Raw genomic sequence first — 18,594 nt, 5'->3', positions numbered from 1 at the left:
GCAATAAGGGTGATGCTCTGTTCAAGGAATCTATCCTGCCTTCTATTCCTTCCTTTTTTTAGTCCAATCAGAAATACATATTCACTTAGTATCAATTCACTGTACTTTAGATTTATTGTTTAAAATTTTTACCTTGTAACCCACCTTGAGAAGGCACCATCTTGAAAGGTGGTATAAAAATATTTTAGATAAACAAATAGATATGTGTAGGGATGTGCAATGGCAGCTTTACTTGACAAGCCTGGATGCTGGATTTGAATGTGTGGGTGGTCAATGCTTTGTCCTAGCATCCTAGATTTGAGAAAGAGGACTTCATAAACAGAATTCAATTTTTATTTTCTACTTCCCATCCAAAAAACCATTCATTTCAGTTTGATATGGCACATAGCTTCTGTTGGTGCGTATTTAATATTGTCAGGTAGGAATAAAGTTCCCATTTCAGATTCAGGCTACCACACTTAACACTCTTGTACAAAGTAAGTTGCAATTTATTCATTTTTTTTGTAAGCAGATCCATTGTCTAATAAGCCATTTCCCTTAGGAATACTTCTGGCATGTAATTTTTCTAAAATATTTCAAAGAACTTAAACTTTTAAACAACCTCCAGAATGGGTTATTCTTACTCATGGCCTTTGTGCAATCTAATATACAGGATTGTACAGGTACAAACCACCAGCAGCGCTAAAGCTTTATTTCTTGAAGGTCCTGCTGATCATCTGAAGTACTGTGACTGCACAGTGAACCATGGAATAACAAGAATTATAGATGAACCATTCTGTTTTCCTTCCTGCCTCAAATACAAATATACCATTCCCCTCAGCTTTACCCCCTAAAATAAACAATATTCTGAGACAAGACCTTGGATTAAGTGATGTGTGTGTGTGTGTGTGTGTGTGTGTGTTTGTAAAATTGCTGGTTTCATGTTAAAATATACTATGAAAAATAAAATCATTAGAGTTGATAATTTGGGTCTCATTTTTATGTTCTAATAGAGCTTGGACCTGTTTTTTTTTTTTTTTAGCAATTCTCAATCAAACAATAGATATCTGTAAGCATCATCCAAATCTTTGTTTAAATGGACGCTGCATCCCAACCATTTCCAGTTATCGATGTGAATGCAATATGGGATATAAACAAGATGCAAATGGAGACTGTATTGGTGAGTGCAGCTTTTCAGCATTTCATCTGTTTTCTCTTACTAAGCGCTTTGAAATATAACTTCTATAGAGATGCTAAAACTTTTAAAGTCTGATCTTATATACTGTTTTTAGGCCCCTAAATGTGCACTGGAGTCTTTGTCATAATGAAATGTAGATTAATGTGTCTGTTCTAAGTGAGTTAATTATATGAAAAAATTACATTCTAACTTATTCTTACCACACCAATATAAAGCCTATAAAAGACTTATTAATTGAGAACAAAGCGTATTAGTGTTCTGCTGGCCAGCTCTACTTTCTAAAAGAATTACCTGCAAAATCCATATAGTCAGACTGCACATGTTGTTGTACTGCACATGACTTTTAGCTGAAAAATGACCAAAGGGAAAAGGGTTAAGCAGCCTCTCCCCTCAAGCTCTTTCTCTGGTCAGACTGGCAGAATACCAAGATGCTTTTGGCGGAGGGAAGTAACAGGGAACTCTGTGCAACGTCTAGATAATCAGATGAACTCCTAGTAAGAGAACACTTCTGGAGGTTTAGCAATCGTGTAGAGTGCTCTATAATCATATATATATATATATATAATGCGGAGTCTCCTATAATGTTGTGACTGAACTATTAGAACACACTTGGGCTGTTTAAGGTTGCTACCAAGTGTGTTATAATAGTTCAGTAACCACCTCCACATTTCTAACAATGTATTTATTAATCTGTAAAGCTATTCATAGGGATATTGGTTTTCAAGTAACTGGATTGCCCAGTGAAACAAAATAAACTACTAAGTGCTTTGTAATGAACTCCCACAAGAGCTAGGGCATTAAAGAGAGCAGCTGGGATATTTAGAGAATTGGAAAGTGTTCAAAGGGAAACTGTTCGAGCAGTAATAGGGCAGTTTGAGTGGTATAGTGAGCAGATTAGAGAGAAGCCAAAATAGCACTATGTGCTCTCATGTGGAGGCATTTACAAAGGGATTCTGTTTCTTTTTCTTCCTGAATTCTTTAGGCTACAATCCTATGCCCATTTACCTGGGAGTAAGCCCCAATGAATTTAATGGGACTTAGTTCTTAGTAAATATGTATAGGATTGCAGTGTTAAATCAGTATGAACATGTAATGGAAGCGCAGCACAATACATTTAAGGTCATGAAGTTTATTTTCAAGTCTAATGGATTTTGTTTTTAAGATACAAAAAAGGGTAACTCTGTTTTGTGGAGTCATTACAATTTGTCAAGCTCTGGGGAAAAAAAGCCAGTTTGGAAGCTTCATTTATTCAAATGATAAAGGCTGTCACTTTGAGAGAGAACAATGCTTTTTTTCTGTTATCTGTTTTGCTGTAAAGTTGATTCTGTTTCAACAAAAAGAAAGAGCTTTATTCTTGTAGAGCATTGTATTATTGAGAAGCCATGGTACATTTATCTTTCCTACCTTCTTGCACCAGCGATAATATGGGAAATTGCTAAATGTAAATAGTTTATCTGAATTGAAATAATATATTCTTTCTGTAAAGTTCAGTGATAAAGTGAACTGCTGGTTTCAGTTAAAGATTTGCCTATCATGTAGAGCAAATTTATTTGCATAAAACATAAAATAAATATACTTCATATGTGGATACGTTCTGTAAACTTTGTGCTTTCTTTCCAAAGAAACCTTAGCAAGACAGAAGTGCATTATTTATGTTTGTTGTTTATAAATACCTTCTGCCTACCAACGTATTGAGAGCACAATACTGCATGTTTTAAAAGTTACTTTATTTCTATGTAAGCGTTCGTAACTATTATTAGATACACAGGATATTATAGGCAACATATTCATGAGAAACCATGGCGTCACTGAAATAGTATCAGTAGCGCTTGAGTTACTGGTTTTGTTCTGATGAAAAGTATGTTCAACCTTCTTTGCATCGATTACTGAGTACTGAACCAAATAATCCAGGGGCAGATTGGTCTACTGTGCATGAGAGTAAAATGTTTGTTTTTTAATTCAACTTCCATAAACTAGCCTGTGGTTTCTTTTTAATGAATCCAGTTCTCTTCTTTTCCTATTGCTTCATTGTTATGGCTTTGCTGCAGTTTTTCAACTACATATGCAGATGTAAGTGTTGCTCAATGAACCTCAATATTTTCTTTTTGCATGAGAAATGGTGAGTGTTATAGTATAAGTTTGGAGACTACTTTCTGATTTAGAGAGTGTACGTTCACTAGAAGTAGATACCGCACTTCCACTGGGATGGACAAATATTCCCCACTTCCTTATGTCTTATTCTATACAATTTAATTTCCATTGGAGAGTGGAAAATATTAGCAGCTTAATGCTAAAGTCTTGTACATACTGCTAAAAAATGCATACAGTTGGATATGCAATGTCTTGCACAACCTTGGAGATTTGTGTACAATGGTTGCCAAGAGATGTGGTGAAATTGACTTGATATCACACTTGCTTGGGAACCTGTATGTCTGACACACATCTGAGCCTGATTCCATGCCCTGAAAGTTCTTCCCGTAGGATCAATGGGTGACTGGGGAATAAGTCTGGGAGCTATCTTCATGGAAATGCATGAGAATTGCTTTCAGCTTTTGTCTGCTTTTTCCTGAAATCTGGTTTGGTCTGTCAGCAGCACACTAAGCTGAAAAAAGCAGACCATGCCCGTCCCAAACCAACCATTTCCACAGGTCACATTGCACTCTAATCTGCTTTACTTTGGGGTGTGGTGGGTGGAGCCCCACCAGTAGAGATGACCATCATCAACCACATATGAGAGGCTTGGTCTCCGTTCAGGGAAGGGAAATGTATTGTAAGGGATATCAGGCACCCAGAAAAAAGGAGCAGAGTCTTCTCTCTGGAAGTTTCCCAATGTCAGGGCTCAGCTTCAGTACTGCAGTGGGCCTTGTAGGTTATAGCCAGGATTTGATTAGAAGAAGCCTGGAAGGGCTTGGGCCTATTCAGCCTCTGGAATGTCAGAGTCTGTGTGAGCTTATCCCTCAGTGTAAGCTTATCCTGAACAGAGATAAGGGGGAGTCACCCAACTCCCTGTCCACCTGCTGGTCTGGCCTTGGCAGGCAGGGAGGCTGGAAGCTGCCCATGAGAACCTGACAGAGGTGGGGTAGGGTTTGCAGAAGGGTTGCCCAGCTTGAAGCGTCACTGATGGAGGACTGAGCAGTGATGCCCTGTTAGACAGGGGCCTTGCTGAAAGGCTAAAGGCCGTTGTCTGTCGAGGGATCTGAGGTGGGTGTCTTAGTCATGCCTTCCCTTTTAAGCTGATGCAAAGGTGAAGAGCCTTTGCTAGGAACATCTCATCTTCATTGCCTGAAGCCTTCTCTGTTTGGATCCATCATTGTCTGGGCTTTTGGAGGCACTCTGCACATGGACTGGAACTTTGGATTGTTAAGGACTTGCCATGAAAAGTACTGTGAGGCTTTTCATAGACTTGAACTCTCATTGCTGTGGATTGTGTGTCTGTGTTTGTAGCCAGTTCAGTATACAGCAGGCCGGGTTTGATTTACGACTTTTGGACTTCCCTCTGCCAGAACTCGTGCAGTGTGAAGTTGCCAGTGTGAAAGAGGTGGCCCAGAATTCTTTGCATGTGTGGGTACACCCTTTCCTTGATCTTGATGGGCCTTGACCATGTAGCCTGGCATTATCAACAAAAGATTCAAAGTTGGACTCTCTATGGGTGTGGGTTGTTTAGGCCCTTCAAGAAGTTATCCCTTGATTGTCTGATGGGTTCATTCCAGGAATCATTCCCTTTCCATGTCCAGGGTTGGAACCCCGTGAAAGGATTGTCTGGGTTAGGTACCAAGGAAGCCAGAGTCCCTTCCCTTGTGTTCAGAACCGTGGAGATGTTCAGAACCATTGATGAGGATCTCAAGCATGGTAGTAGTTTAGCTTTGGACTGTTCTGGAATTACATAGAGCCTATACCTACTGATCATCAGCTATATAATTTCTGAAGAGTGCAACCATTAAGCTTTTGCCATGGGATTCCCTGCAATAAAGAAATTTCACTGATTTGGGTGCCTATGTCAGATTGCCTGAGCATGTGCACTGGGGGGATAGGGAAACCTGACACCCTACATCACACCAAGAAGTGCGGTTGCCAGTCTCCTAGTCTCCACAGAAATGAGACTCCCATGTCCTTACTGCGAGATGGAACTATACAGCAATATCATGCCTATGGAGCCACGGATTATCACTATATCGCTAAAACAGTATAGTGATTTAGTGCCATGGTGATTTAGCTGTATAGGGACTTAGTGGTATAGCAATTTAGCACTATAGCAAATTAGTGATTTAATGTTTTTTGGATTTTGGAAATTTCGCAATTTTGAGACCTAAAGACTTAGTGATTTTAGAAAATTAGGCAGCTAAACTCAGATCATTTACTTTAGGTGGGTGGAGAAGGAAAGGAGAATAAATTACAGTGGGTGGCAAAGTACAGAAACCTGCGCAAGCTACTGCCAAATAGTGGAAAAGCACAATGGGGGAAAACAGGGAGGGCCCCCTTGACCGAGGTCACAGCCAGATGAAGGGCACACCCCTGGGCATGCCCATCATGCCATATTTAATCTGGAGGAATGAAGCACACAACAGCTGAACCACATGTGATCCACATTAAGGGGAAAAAATGAACTAAAAGTACTTTGTAAAAATGTTCCTTTTTTGGAGGAAATCTGCAGGGTAGCTGCAGATTGGAGACAACATCATGTGTTGCAAACAACCCCAACTGTTTCCCCACCACATTAAATCGGCAGTGTAGATTGGCCCCTGGCTTCTAGTGGTAGAAGTAGTAGTCCAAAATGCAGAGTTCCAAACAGAGACTGGCATCAAACCTGTAAAGGCAGTCTAACAGAGACCATGATCTGGTAGCAGGGTCACTGTTGAAAGTGAAGTGGGAAAAGCCACAGTCTTAGGAATAAGATAAAGCTGGTAGCTAAGAATCAGAAACATGGAAGGATTACACAGAACATAGGATGCATATTGTTCCAGCAATGGATAGACCAGAACTGAAGGCTTATGTAGCCTAGTCTTCCAGAGTACTACCTGGACTCACCTGTAAATAATTAGCCCAGCTGTCAAGGCTTCCTGCTCCTAAAGAGTCCCCTACTTTTAAGGAGACCTCCTGCTTCAGAGGAGCCCTTTTATTCCTGAGGAGCCTGGTTTTCCTGGTCATGGACTTCGCTGGTGGGAGGCCACTTGCACCTTCTGGCACCAGCGCTCTTTAGGGCTGGGCAATTGCTCAGCCTCCTCCCCTGACTCCATGGGCAAAGTAGGTTCTCAAGGGGCCTGGGGTTGACTTTCAAGGGATATGAGGAATGCCTGTGGAGGTGCTGGAGTCAGGGGGTCTCATAGGTTGTTCAGCCCTGGAATCTTCATCAGAGCAGAGACCTCCTGGCCTGAGTGTAGGTCAGGCATGACAGCTCCATCCATCTCTGGTTCCATTAAAATTATCAGAACAGATAATGATTTTACCTGAGAAATGTAAACTGGTCACAGTGGGCCTTCAGTGGTTCAACCTGATAATCTATTGGGCCTATATTCAGTAGACCTCTAACCACTTGAAATAGCTCCATTGGTTGATATTGAGCAGCGGTGATTATGACTGAGAAATATGCTTTTTGTACCACTATCACTGTCATGGAATAGGCCCGGAGATGGCCTCTAACCTGTTTTTGATTATATTCATCTCAAGTTTTCTGCCATCTGTGTTCTAGATGTCCAACTTGTTGTTTCATTGTCCTCAAATTCAAAGAATACCATGGAATGGAGTTAATTCTATGGCTTGGCTGAGGATTTTTTGGACAATTGTGTCTATAGCCTGAGCCATTTCCTGGTTCCAGGAATTGGCTAGGGCCCTCAGCCAAACTGTTGGCCAATTCTGTGAGAACTTTCCCCAGAGGCATTGGGAAACCATTTGGATCCATAGGTCTTTGGGGATGTACCATCAAAAACTGGTCCACAATCCCTGTGAAGGTCTGAGGACGCATCCAGTCCAAACCTGATCAGATAGTGATCTGTCCACGACAACAGAGTCGTACTCAGCTCCCACACCTCCAGATCATTTCCCCCCCACACCAGTACAGCAAACCAAGTCCAGTGAGTGTCCTGCCTTATGCACTTACAGGAGACGTGCTTGACATCTATATTGTTATCTTTCCAGCGCCAGGTGAATACCTTTTCTCCCAGGCATTTTAGAGACTTTGTTCTTAGACTTTTTTGGCTGTTCTCATGTATCTTTTTGTCTATCTATTCCTGTACTCTTTGTCCTGTGCTGTATTTTATTCTTTTAAATAGTTGTACTGTATTTTATTCTTTTAATTATTTGCATTGCATTTATTCTTTTAGCTATTTGTAACCTGCCCAGAGAATGCTTGTTATTGAATTATAAACATTATAAATAAATAAATGTGTTGGGCAAGATATAATTTGAAACAAGCTTATGGTTGTCATGGAGAGTATGAAGTCCTGAGCCACTTCAGACAAAGTAGCCTCAGCAGGAATGTTCAAGTCCCCCAAGACCAAAAGTCTTGGGGTAGGGATATCCAGACTGTGTAAAATCCACTCTATCTGTGTTTCAAGGATTATCAGGCACCTTTTGTTCTGCTGTCTGCTCACAGACAGATGCAAATTATTTTTTCATCATGAGGAAAAATACACAAATAATTACGTAAGAGGTTTTGTAACAATTTACATGATTTACCTTGGTATATAACATTTGGCATATTGTCCCCCATTCCATTCAACTTTTTCTCAGCAGAAACTTGCATATTTTCCTATGAATATGTGTAAATTTGGGGAAAGTAAAAAAAAACCCAAAACCATTTGAAACTCCACGCAGCCTGAAAGGTTCACTCTGCAACGGATTCCGCAGGTCGGATTCTTAGAAATCTGAGCTCATCTTAGTCCACCTTGAATTTCTCCAGCATCCTTATCTTGGGATCCTCAAAACCATCTCCAAGACCACACTGCCAGTTCAGGCAGCAAGACTATTGTGCAGTGGGGTGGTCAGTACACCAATAGAATCCCAGTCCTATATTGCATCCCCAGCACAGACACTCAAAACTGGCTGGTGGTTGGGTAGGGTATCTGGCCAGGGAGCTGGAATCCCTGTGGACTACAAGTGACTCTTTCTCCCCACTCCTCAAGGCCACCTATCCAGGCTGGAGGATGAGCTGGAAGGGAAATCTTGCAATGATGTCAAAATTACCTTCCCTTCAGCTGTTGTGCTTGCCCCCCCCAGAACACCCCCTGCTCATGACTGTATTTCTGGTGGCCCCTCCCTGCCTCCCTCCTTCCCTCCCTCCTGGCAGCCTCCACACTCTCCCACTCCATGACACACACAGTGGCTAAAACTAAACGTTTTCAATCCCAACCTCAATCAGTTATTTCACAGTCCATCACTGTATGTATAATTCAATCCCAGTCAGCAGTAAGTCAATATCTACCACCCACTCACACTGCAGTTTAAGAGGGGCCAGGGACTGGATGGTTAAGTTTTTAAGAGTCCTCAGTTGTTCCTTGCTCTCCTGGCTGTCATGCATATTTTAGCCTGCTCTTCTGGGTCTGGTAGTGATCTCCTGAGGTCTAGATGAGTGCTTCAGTTTACAAGCCAAAGGCTTGTGGCTCTGTCAAGGCCCTAGCCATAATTACCCAGAGGTGAAGAGAGATAAACATTGTCAGATGGAATCAGGTGAAGCCAGGCAACATTCCCCAGCAGACTCCTCCCACAACTGGCTCTGCCAGGGCCTTAATTACCATAGTCTTAATTTGTTACAAGACAAGAGTTTAACACTTTCCCAGGAGAATAAAAGAGAGAAAACCACAAACTGAAGGACAAGGAAGGGAGCTTGTTGTTGTTCAGTCGTGTCCGACTCTTCGTGACCCCATGGACCATAGCACGCCAGGCCTTCCTGTCCTGCGCTCTCTCCCGGAGTGTGCTCAAGTTCATATTCATTGCATCGGTGATGCTTGTTACCTATCTGTAATATGCTGAGACATACAGAGAAGGAGAATCCAGGGCAGTAGATTAAATCCAGAGTGAAGAGGTCAGATGTTTCCAGGCTGCAGTAAGACATCTATCAGCAAGGCTTGCGAGGAAATGGCTGCAAGGATAGGCACCCAGCTGGGAGTTCGAAGTGGGATTTGAGGACATTGTGCATTCCCAGGCCACAGTAGGGCTTCCACTTGGCAGAAACAAGTGGTGATGGGAGCTTCAAGAGAGACTTAGGTAAAGTGGCTGCCAGCAACAAGCCTGCTCTTGAAGTACACTAAACTTGGGAAACAGAGGGTAATTATACTTTTAAGAGTACAAAAGACAAGGATGTCTATAGTAAAAGAAGCTCTATAGAAAACTAAAGGAGAGAATGTTGAACCCCTTTGTCAGTTTCACCTTTGCAGTAAAGGGGTTTCTCTCAACTTGATAGTTTTCACTGCTGTGCAAATGGAGAGTAAACACTTAAAATTTGTGTGTGTGTGTCCCACCCCCCAGTCCCAGAAGTTCTACAGTGTAAAGGTACAATTGACAAGGCTTTTAAAAAACTGGTTATCAGTTTCACCTCTGCAATGAAGGGTCTTTTCAACTTCCACAGAGGTTGGGCAGGGAGCTTGTTCATTTAATCATTGCTCTTAACAGCCTACAGTTCCCTCAGTTTAGGTAAGATACTGTGGATGATCTGACTGCCATGGCAAAAAACTGGACATGCTCACTGTTATGTCCTATGAAAGTTTGTGCCATAAGTAGAAGCCAAGCTGATCTCTTTCTGTGTATATGTTCATGCCATTAATACGTCTTATTCAAAAACAGGAATATCAATGGTTATTAATTTAAGCAAATGCACATGAATAAAAACAAGGGATTGTTTTACAGCAACAGTAGATATACACATTTGCTTTTCTACAATGCAAAGAGTTATGTCTTATGAATGGGTTCAACGTATTTTACTGATGTGGTACCATGCACCAGTATTTTGTTTTGCTTCTTAATCTAATTATGTTGGAACCAATTCCCAAAATCTGTACTACTGTGTGTACATCTCTATTACAGGATCACTAGAACAACACTGAAGAATGTAAAAATTGAGATGTGATTATGTCTTAATAATCTAGTGATAAATTGTTTTTATTTCTTTATCTTTCAAGATTTTATTTAGGGAGAATAAGAGTTTTTCTGCATAAGGCAATTGTTGTGTGCATGCCATTCCCTACTTACGGTTGTTTACAGGTTCTTTAGATGATGTCTTGACTCTCCAGTTTCACTTCTGTTTGGAAACAGCACTTTCCATGGTTTTTTTTTAATAGCAGGGAAAATGGGGTATTATTTCTGATGATGAAAGATAGCGCCATTTCCTTGTGTATTTGCACTATTCCACTATTCCATGTAGTGCCATGTAGAGGTTATGTAGTGGAAAAGCAGGAAAGGAGACACTCCTCATGTAGTGCTTGGATCCCAATTCTGCAACAAAACTGAAAGTAGATGGAGTGGATTCACAGCCTTGTGTAGAAAAGCCCTAAGGCACTTTTTTGTTTTCTGTTTATTTTTGAAAAGTAAACAGGTTATAGTAAGTACTGAGTGTATTCTTAGAATCATGAGGTAAGGACATTTTTTTAGATTGGTGTATTGAAACAGTTTGTGGTTGAAGAAACTTATATTTATATCTTTGTTCAGAAAATTCTGTATTTGAGAGAAACTTTTGTATAAATTGTGAAATCTGATTGTCTTCTGTTCTGATTTCAACAGATGTTGATGAGTGCATATCAAATCCATGCTCTAATGGAGACTGTGTGAACACACCTGGCTCTTATTATTGCAAATGCCATACAGGTTTCCAAAGAACTCCTACAAAGCAGGCTTGCATTGGTAAGAGCATTTTACTTGCACATCTGTACCCTCTGTACATGCTCATGTTTTGATCTGAGTCAGGTCCTTTTTGGACTCTAAAAACAATGTAGTTTTGCCTTTACAGTAAACCATGACAATGATTTTATATTTTCAGGTATTTAATTATAGTACTAGTGGAGCAAGATTTAACATCTGAAGCCATCAGGGTGAAACCCAAGTGATTCTGGACAGATAAAAATGCATCTCAGTTTGAAAATCAACCATGATACATTCAAACTATGAGGCTCAAAACCCAAATGCACAGGATCTAATCCAACTAAATTAATTGCATCTGTCCCATTTAAAACAAATAGTGGGGCAATGCCCTACCAAGTCTGGATTTAGTCACAAGAGTTCAGCGCTTCTCTTTTGTTAGACTCATTTTGAATGTACTGCAAGTCAATAGACTCCAAAAAGGGACCGAAAAGGTCTGGAAAAGCCTCTATGCCCTATTCAGTCTGGATTATATCATCAGGACCATAATGTGACCCACATGCCTTTTTAAAGCATGCATCCTTTCCAGCAGGGATTGGACCCTCCCTGCTGCCTCCCCTATCACACTTGGTGTTACTTACCAGTGGTGGTGGGTGATGGAGAGCATTCCATCAGCATGGGAGAACACAAGACATCAGTGAAGCCTTATATGCTGCTCTGCATGTGTAGTGCATCTGAGGCATTCAGAGATTATAGGGATGACAATTCCAAAATTTCTCAGTATCTTAGATGTAGTGGCTCCATTTGAACAATCATATCATGGCTTAATAAGCGAAATCAGGAATGCGCATTGTGCCTTAACACACAGCTCCTTTCCTTCTTGGATATGCAACAATTAAACCTGGAAGTATTTTATTAACATAATTTCCTGGTAGGTCCAAACTGGGAAATAATGGTTACCAGGTTCAGAACAAAGTTTTCTTGGAACTCGGAGATTAAAAGAACCGGCAGCAGAGATTCCCATTTTGCTCCCATCTCTTGTTGTGTACACGCAAGGCAACCAGTTTTTGTTGTGCTTTAAAGGGCCAGCAGCGCTTCAGACAGTAGAGATAGGATAAGACCATAAATACAGTTTCATATGGCATCAGTCAGTCCTTTGTGTTTGCCTCTGTGTCATTGCATATGTAGGCAGCTTAGTACTTCTGCTAAGCCAACTACATGTGCAGCTTGGCCTTTCTCTCCCTGTCTAAAAGACCTTTCAGGTAGGGGAAGGAGAGGGTGAGAGTTTGCTACTCTAAGGCTTCCTTGGCTAAGTGGCAAATTAAAGGGTTGCATCCAGTTAGTCCTTCCTGTCAGTGGAATAGCTTCTCCTAGCAAAGTAGAGATGGGAGCAATTCTGTCTCCCCCCTGCCCAAGCCACCCCCCACCCCACCCCTCAAAATATGCTTTGGAGGTTTGGGGGACCTTCTGGACACATTTGAGGAGGCCCAGAAGTGAGGAAAGGACAGGAACATCCCATTGCATGATCAAAAGTTTGCTTCCATGTGGTAGATTTCACCCACTGTTGTTGGACCAAAGGAGATAATCCTTACATCACTGTTACCTGTGTAGACTTGATTCTTGGAATTGCATGGTCCCTCCTTCCCTCTAACCTCCTCATGCATGATTTCCTTGTTCAGACATTATAGCTTGCAGTTACATTTGAATCAGTAAATGATGGTTTGCACTTGCTCTCCAAAGCAGAATTAGAAACTGTGGTTTGAAGTAGGTGGGGTGGAGGAGAGAAGGGAGTGTGCTTGGACCACATGGTCAAACCATGATGTGAACCAGTCCACTGTTTTCTCCTTGAAACTAGTTTATTATTATTTCATTCTTTGTTTTCCCCAGATGTTGATGAGTGTATCCAGAATGGTGTCCTTTGTAAAAATGGCCGGTGTGTGAACACGGATGGAAGCTTCCAATGCATTTGCAATGCAGGGTTTGAACTAACTACAGATGGGAAAAACTGTGTTGGTATGGAATGCTTTTCTTTCTTTTCCCCCAGAATGGAGCCTGAACTAACCCCTTCAGATTTTATTGCACCCTGTGTCACCTTTAGTGCTGACACAGGGTGCACATTTCCTTACAAGAATTTGTGTATTGTCCAGTCATAATTTGACCTAGAATTGACATAAAACATATTCATGTACTTCTAAATTTATGTTTTGAAACTGTACTGCATCATATTTGTATGGAGTCTGTAAAAATTTAGCTACCACCTCAGCATATTTCTTTGAAACAAATTCAGCTTTACATTTCTTGTTCCTATAGTAGTTGCTAGGAGATTGAAAAATCCTTTCAAATGCAATAAAAAACTTCATTTATTTTACCACTGTGCGATGTAATGTTACTTTGCAGTTCATTGTTGTTGTTGCTGTTGTTGAGAAGTGGTACTTTAAAGACATAGCTAGCAGCTACAATATAAACTGCAGGCATAGGGGATGATCTGATCTGGTTTGGGGCCACAGTGGGTCCCAATCCCAATACTGCGTACCAGTTAGCAGCCTAGCTGCTACATTTTGCACCAAGCTTCCAGACACTCTTAAAGGGTAGCCCTATGTAGAGTGCGTTGCAATAATCTAAACGTAATGTAACCAAGGCATGGATAATTGTTGCCAAATCAGACTGACTCAGAAAGGGTCACAGCTGGCGCACCAGGAATTATTATGCAAACACACTCCTTGCCACCTGAAGGTTCAGGGACAGTGTAGGATCAAGGACCACTCCCCAGCTACAGACCAGGTCCTTCAGTGGGAGCACAACCCCTTCCAGAACAGGTTGAATCCCAGTCCCCTTCACCGCATCAGGGTCCCGAGTGTGAAAAAAGACATAGCTGCGTGCTACAGCTTTAATATGTGCATTGGGTCTGAGATTATTAATCAAAGCCAATGCAGGAAGGGCCCTTGCTGAGTTGAATGTTAAGCTTCCTAAGGATGAATCTTGCAGTCCATCTACCCAGGTTTGTTTATAAACTGACATGTTTCTGTAGTACTGAATTTGTTAGTAATTTGTTAAACAGGAGTATAGTACCTCAAATACCAATTGGTTATATAAGGTATTGGCCTCGTTCAGTCTGTGGACCCAAGGATGAGACATGTGTCCATGTGCTCCCTCCTCATACCTCCCCTTTCCTTCCTCTCGTTGAATGTTCAACTACTGCTTATATTCTGGCTTGTTAAAAACCACAGTTTCCCATGATGTCCAAAGTGTGGAACTGTGATTTAAGTACTACTTATAAACCCAGCTATGAACCAGGATCAGATCCAGTTCTATATTCTAGTTTATAAGCAACACTTAGAGCAAAACTACAGAGTATGCTAATTGCAGAGCATGTAGCTGAAGGTTCGCTTTTGATTTACTCTAGTATAAGTGTGCGGGCCCCCTATTCAGACCACTGTGCACTGGAAGGGGAAGGTTAAACTTTCTACCCACTGTTTTTTCCCAGAAACCCCCTCCCCACAGGGGGTTAACAAAAGAAAAGAAAAAAAGGCTCCACTGATGCCAATGGGGACTTCTTTCTCTCTTTTTTTTTAGCTCCCTCCCTCCCTTCCTCCCTCCCACAAGAGGGAGGGAATTTGGGGGGAAATGATAAAAGATTTAATAATCTTCTCCTGGTACGGGGTGGTCCTGATCTTAATCAGACCCATGTATACTTACAGTAGAGTAAATAAATTGCTAAAGTTCAGCTACATGTTATGCTATTAGCATAATGTGAAATTTGGCTCTTAAAGCACAGTTTCCTGGTAACTTCCTGGTTGGGTTACTGCAATGCAACATATGTGGGGCTGCCTCGAAGATGGTTTGGAAGCTTCAGCTGGGACATATTACAGTAGCCATAGTTCTGACTCGCACCACTGATTTTTATCATATTATACCAGTACTGAAAGAACTTCACTGGCTGCTTGAGTTCAGTTCAAAGTGCTGGTGCTTATCTTTAAAGCCCTAAACAGCTTGGGGCTTGAGTACCTGAAGGAGCACCTAATCCTGTATCAGTCTGCCTGAACTTTGGTTTAATGTCCATGGCTCACAGGTTATATATGGGATTCTGCACGCTGCTAACATGGTCTAGCCTAAGAAAATGCCAAGAATGCCCTGTTTATGTTGGATAATAGGAACAACTCTGCATGCTTCCAGACACTAGGGGGCAATAGAGAATGTCCTGTAGCTTGATCAGTTCCCATTTCCTGCTTTCTCCTCTTCCTCTTCCTCCTTCTTCCTCTTGCCTGTGCAACAGCAAGCACCATGTAGCTTCTCCAGAGAGCAAGCAAGTAACCATATCTCATGCCTTTGCTCACTTACACTCACGGACCCAGCTTTAGGGATAAAAAAAAGAATGTAAATCTGTATTACATAATTTTTCTAGATCATGATGAATGTACAACTACCAACATGTGTTTGAATGGAATGTGTATAAATGAGGATGGCAGTTTCAAATGCATCTGCAAACCTGGGTTTTTCTTGGCTCCTAATGGGCGTTACTGTACTGGTATGTATGAAATCACATTGAGGCAATGTTGACAGAGACCAATATTTTGTTGAGTAAATTATTTGTATAACAGAAATCCTTGTTATGTTCGGTATTTCTCTGCCTTTGAAAAATGTAACTTAATTCTAGGTTATACAAATAGTATTTATTATTATTTACAGTATTTATATGCTGCTTTTCTGCCACATGACTAGCCCTCAATAGGGGTGTACGAACCCCACTTACCGTTCCGCTCCAGGGTCAGCTGTGGGGGGAGGCGATCCGTCCCTCCCCCCAGAATCCTCCCTGGCTGGTTCTGCTCTGAGGTGAGCCCACGGAGCCGCCAGCCGGGTGTGTCTGCAGCCAGACTTACATCCGCTGCTGGGCTGCGGCCGCAAATGACGTCTGGCATAGGGGAAGCCATTTGCGTTCCTGCCCTTGGCCGTGATTGGCTATGTAAATATTTACGTAGCCAATCACAAAAACAGTGGAGACGCAAATGGCGTCTGCAACACCATTTGTGTCTGTGCTCTTTGCCGTGATAGGCTACGTAAATATTTATGTAGCCAATCACGGCCAAGGGCAGGGACGCAAATGGCGTCCCTACACCGGACACCATTTGCAGCCGCAGCCTGGCAGTGGCCGGCTGCGGAAGGAAGAGGATGGACCCGAACCAGCCAGCGCCAGGTAGGGTCCTTCCTGACAAGGCTTCGCGGGGTGGCGGGGGGGGCAGCCCGTTCTGCCACAGAATCCGACCTCATTGGAGTCAGTGGTGGATTTCTCCGCCATCCCTAACCCTCAAAGCTGCTTGCAATCACAATAAAATTACTTAATTCAAACAATCACATGATCTACAAAACATCCATAATAAGGTGGCAATCAGAGGATAAAAATCCAAATAGTAGTGTATAACTCACTGCTAGTTACTGTAGTTTTGGGGTGGATAATAGTTTGCCATTTGAAAACAACTGGGAAAATTATCTGGGATTGAGCACAAGCTCAGCATCTGATATTGTCCATTGTATTGAACTGGAGGCCTGAACTGTTCAGGGCCAGTCAAAATAGATTACTTGGATCACCAAGATGAAACTAGACCACTTATGAAAAGAAAGATTGATAGAAAATGGATGCAGAATAAAAGTACAAATAAAACTCATACATCTCATTCAGCCAATGAAACTGATACCTTCATCATACTTGAGTGTGTGCTGGGATTCCCATCAACAATGTATGAGATATCATTCCTAGCACCAACGTTTTCCAGGCTGGTTGTGCACATTTTTCCCCATGGAGCAAGACCAAACTGATTGGGCCTTAGCCCAATCTTTTATCCTATTTCTGATATTCTAGAACATGCTCAAAGCATCACAGGAAGGTAATGAATTACCTTCTCTATAACTAAGAGGTCCCAACTTTCCAACACGGGGAGGAGGGGGGGGAACCCTCTCTTCATCTCCTCAGTCAGATAAAACACCACACCCTTATCTACTTAGAAAAGTAAAGCAAACAGATTAGGCAGCTGCATACCTGTTGACATGAGGATTGCACACTTATCAGTGTCAGTTAACTGGCAATTGTTAACATATGGATTGGTGCCTGCTTGATACCAATCTCCCCATGTAAGAAGCCTATGGAAGTTGCCCAATATATGTTATGGATGGCAGAGAATTCTGCCACGGACTCCAATGAGGCCGGATTCTAAAGAATCCGCCCCCCTGGAGTCCGGAGTCCCCGGAACGGAACACTTACCTCCGCCTCTCCGTGGAATCCTCTTTGGCCGGATCCTCCGGCTCTGGATTGCCAGTGATACGGCTGCCATGCCATATCGCTGGCTGAAGGGGACTGACTGAGGACGCAAATAGCGTCCAGGACACCATTTGCGGCTGTAGAGGTCTTAGTTTAAGGTAAATGCAGCCGTAAATGGCTACATTTACCTTAAACTAAGACCTTTACAGCTGCAAATGGTATCCTGGACACCACTTGCGTCTGCAGTTAGTCGGTACCCCTCAGCCAGTGATACGGTATGGCAGCCGTATTGCTAGCGCTTTGGAGCCAGCCGACAGCTGCGTGGAATTGCTGTGGAGCGGAGCCAGCCAAAGAGGATTCCGGGGGAGGAACGGATCACCTCCCCTGCGTGGGCGGATTCCCCACGGACCGGCAGGTAGGGAATCTGCCCATCCCTAATATATGTGGGGCATACTCTAAGAAACAAAACCTGCCCTTTATTCTATACTAGATAGGCCGTTATACATTTAATAAACGGTGCAGGGTATGGCTGTGGAAACTCACTAGACTCCTTGCCAAGTCTTCTGGTATCAAACTCGCTACATCCACCAATATCATCACATGTACATATAGGCAGCACAAAGAACCATTCTAGCGGGAGGCCATATACATTTCTCATATTCCTATCCAGCCTTCTGTTCACAATCACAGTATAAAAGTTACTCATACAAAGACATACAACTTGTATGGGGCAATATCTCCTGTGCTGCTGTGTGCATACTCGCACATTGACAAGGAAACTGGAAACCTAAGCTCTGTTGAGTCCTCTGAGAATTCTGTACTCAGACTCATTGCACTGGTCCTGAACCCGAGGTGGAACTACATGGCACATATAGTTCTATAGTTCTTTTTGAGGGGCATTTGTTTTCTATACGATGCACCTTTTCTCCTCAAGCTGCTTTTACCCTCACTGAGCAAAAGATTCAGGTATGTTTGATAACCACCTTTATAAACCACTTTTGTGAACGTTCAAAGCACTTTTAAAAAATCATCTCAGAAATCCTAGCGAAAGCCCTGTGAGGTAGGTAGTATTATTATCTCCATAAGGCAAGCTATGGCTACAAGAGTTTGCCTAAGATCACTTGGAGCAACTCCATGGCAACAGTAAAATTTGAGCCAGGGCCTTATTAGTTCCTTGTGCAGTTTCTTTGTCAAAATACTGCACTCTTTCCTAATGCATTTTGAAGAGTGTGTTTTGTGGTGGTTGGTCTGAAAAATCATGAGCAACTTTCATTGGTCTATTCCATTTTTGTTTGCTTATGGCATTAATTAAAATGGTGGTAGATTGGCCCTTGGTATAATTGTTGCTGTGCCTCCCTGATTTATTTCAGTTGTGCTAACATTA

General features: G+C 42.1%; 1 protein-coding gene across 1 annotated transcript in view; it reads left to right on the top strand.

Annotated features, from left to right (window-relative positions):
• FBN2 (fibrillin 2) overlaps positions 1-18,594 on the top strand; it is a 262,921-nt gene that overhangs the window by 96,360 nt on the left and 147,967 nt on the right. Inside the window, exons 11-14 of the mRNA XM_084832107.1 lie at positions 1,022-1,159; positions 10,886-11,005; positions 12,848-12,973; positions 15,363-15,485. Coding sequence (XP_084688233.1) covers positions 1,022-1,159; positions 10,886-11,005; positions 12,848-12,973; positions 15,363-15,485 — 507 coding nt within the window. The remainder of the gene's footprint in view (positions 1-1,021; positions 1,160-10,885; positions 11,006-12,847; positions 12,974-15,362; positions 15,486-18,594) is intronic.

Source organism: Heloderma suspectum, chromosome 2 (genome assembly GCF_057233095.1).
Source record: "Heloderma suspectum isolate Gila_16-S chromosome 2, 16-S_ref, whole genome shotgun sequence".
NCBI lineage: Eukaryota > Metazoa > Chordata > Lepidosauria > Squamata > Helodermatidae > Heloderma > Heloderma suspectum.
The sequence above is the reverse complement of the archived record's forward strand: the minus strand, read 5'-3'. Positions and strand labels throughout refer to the sequence as shown.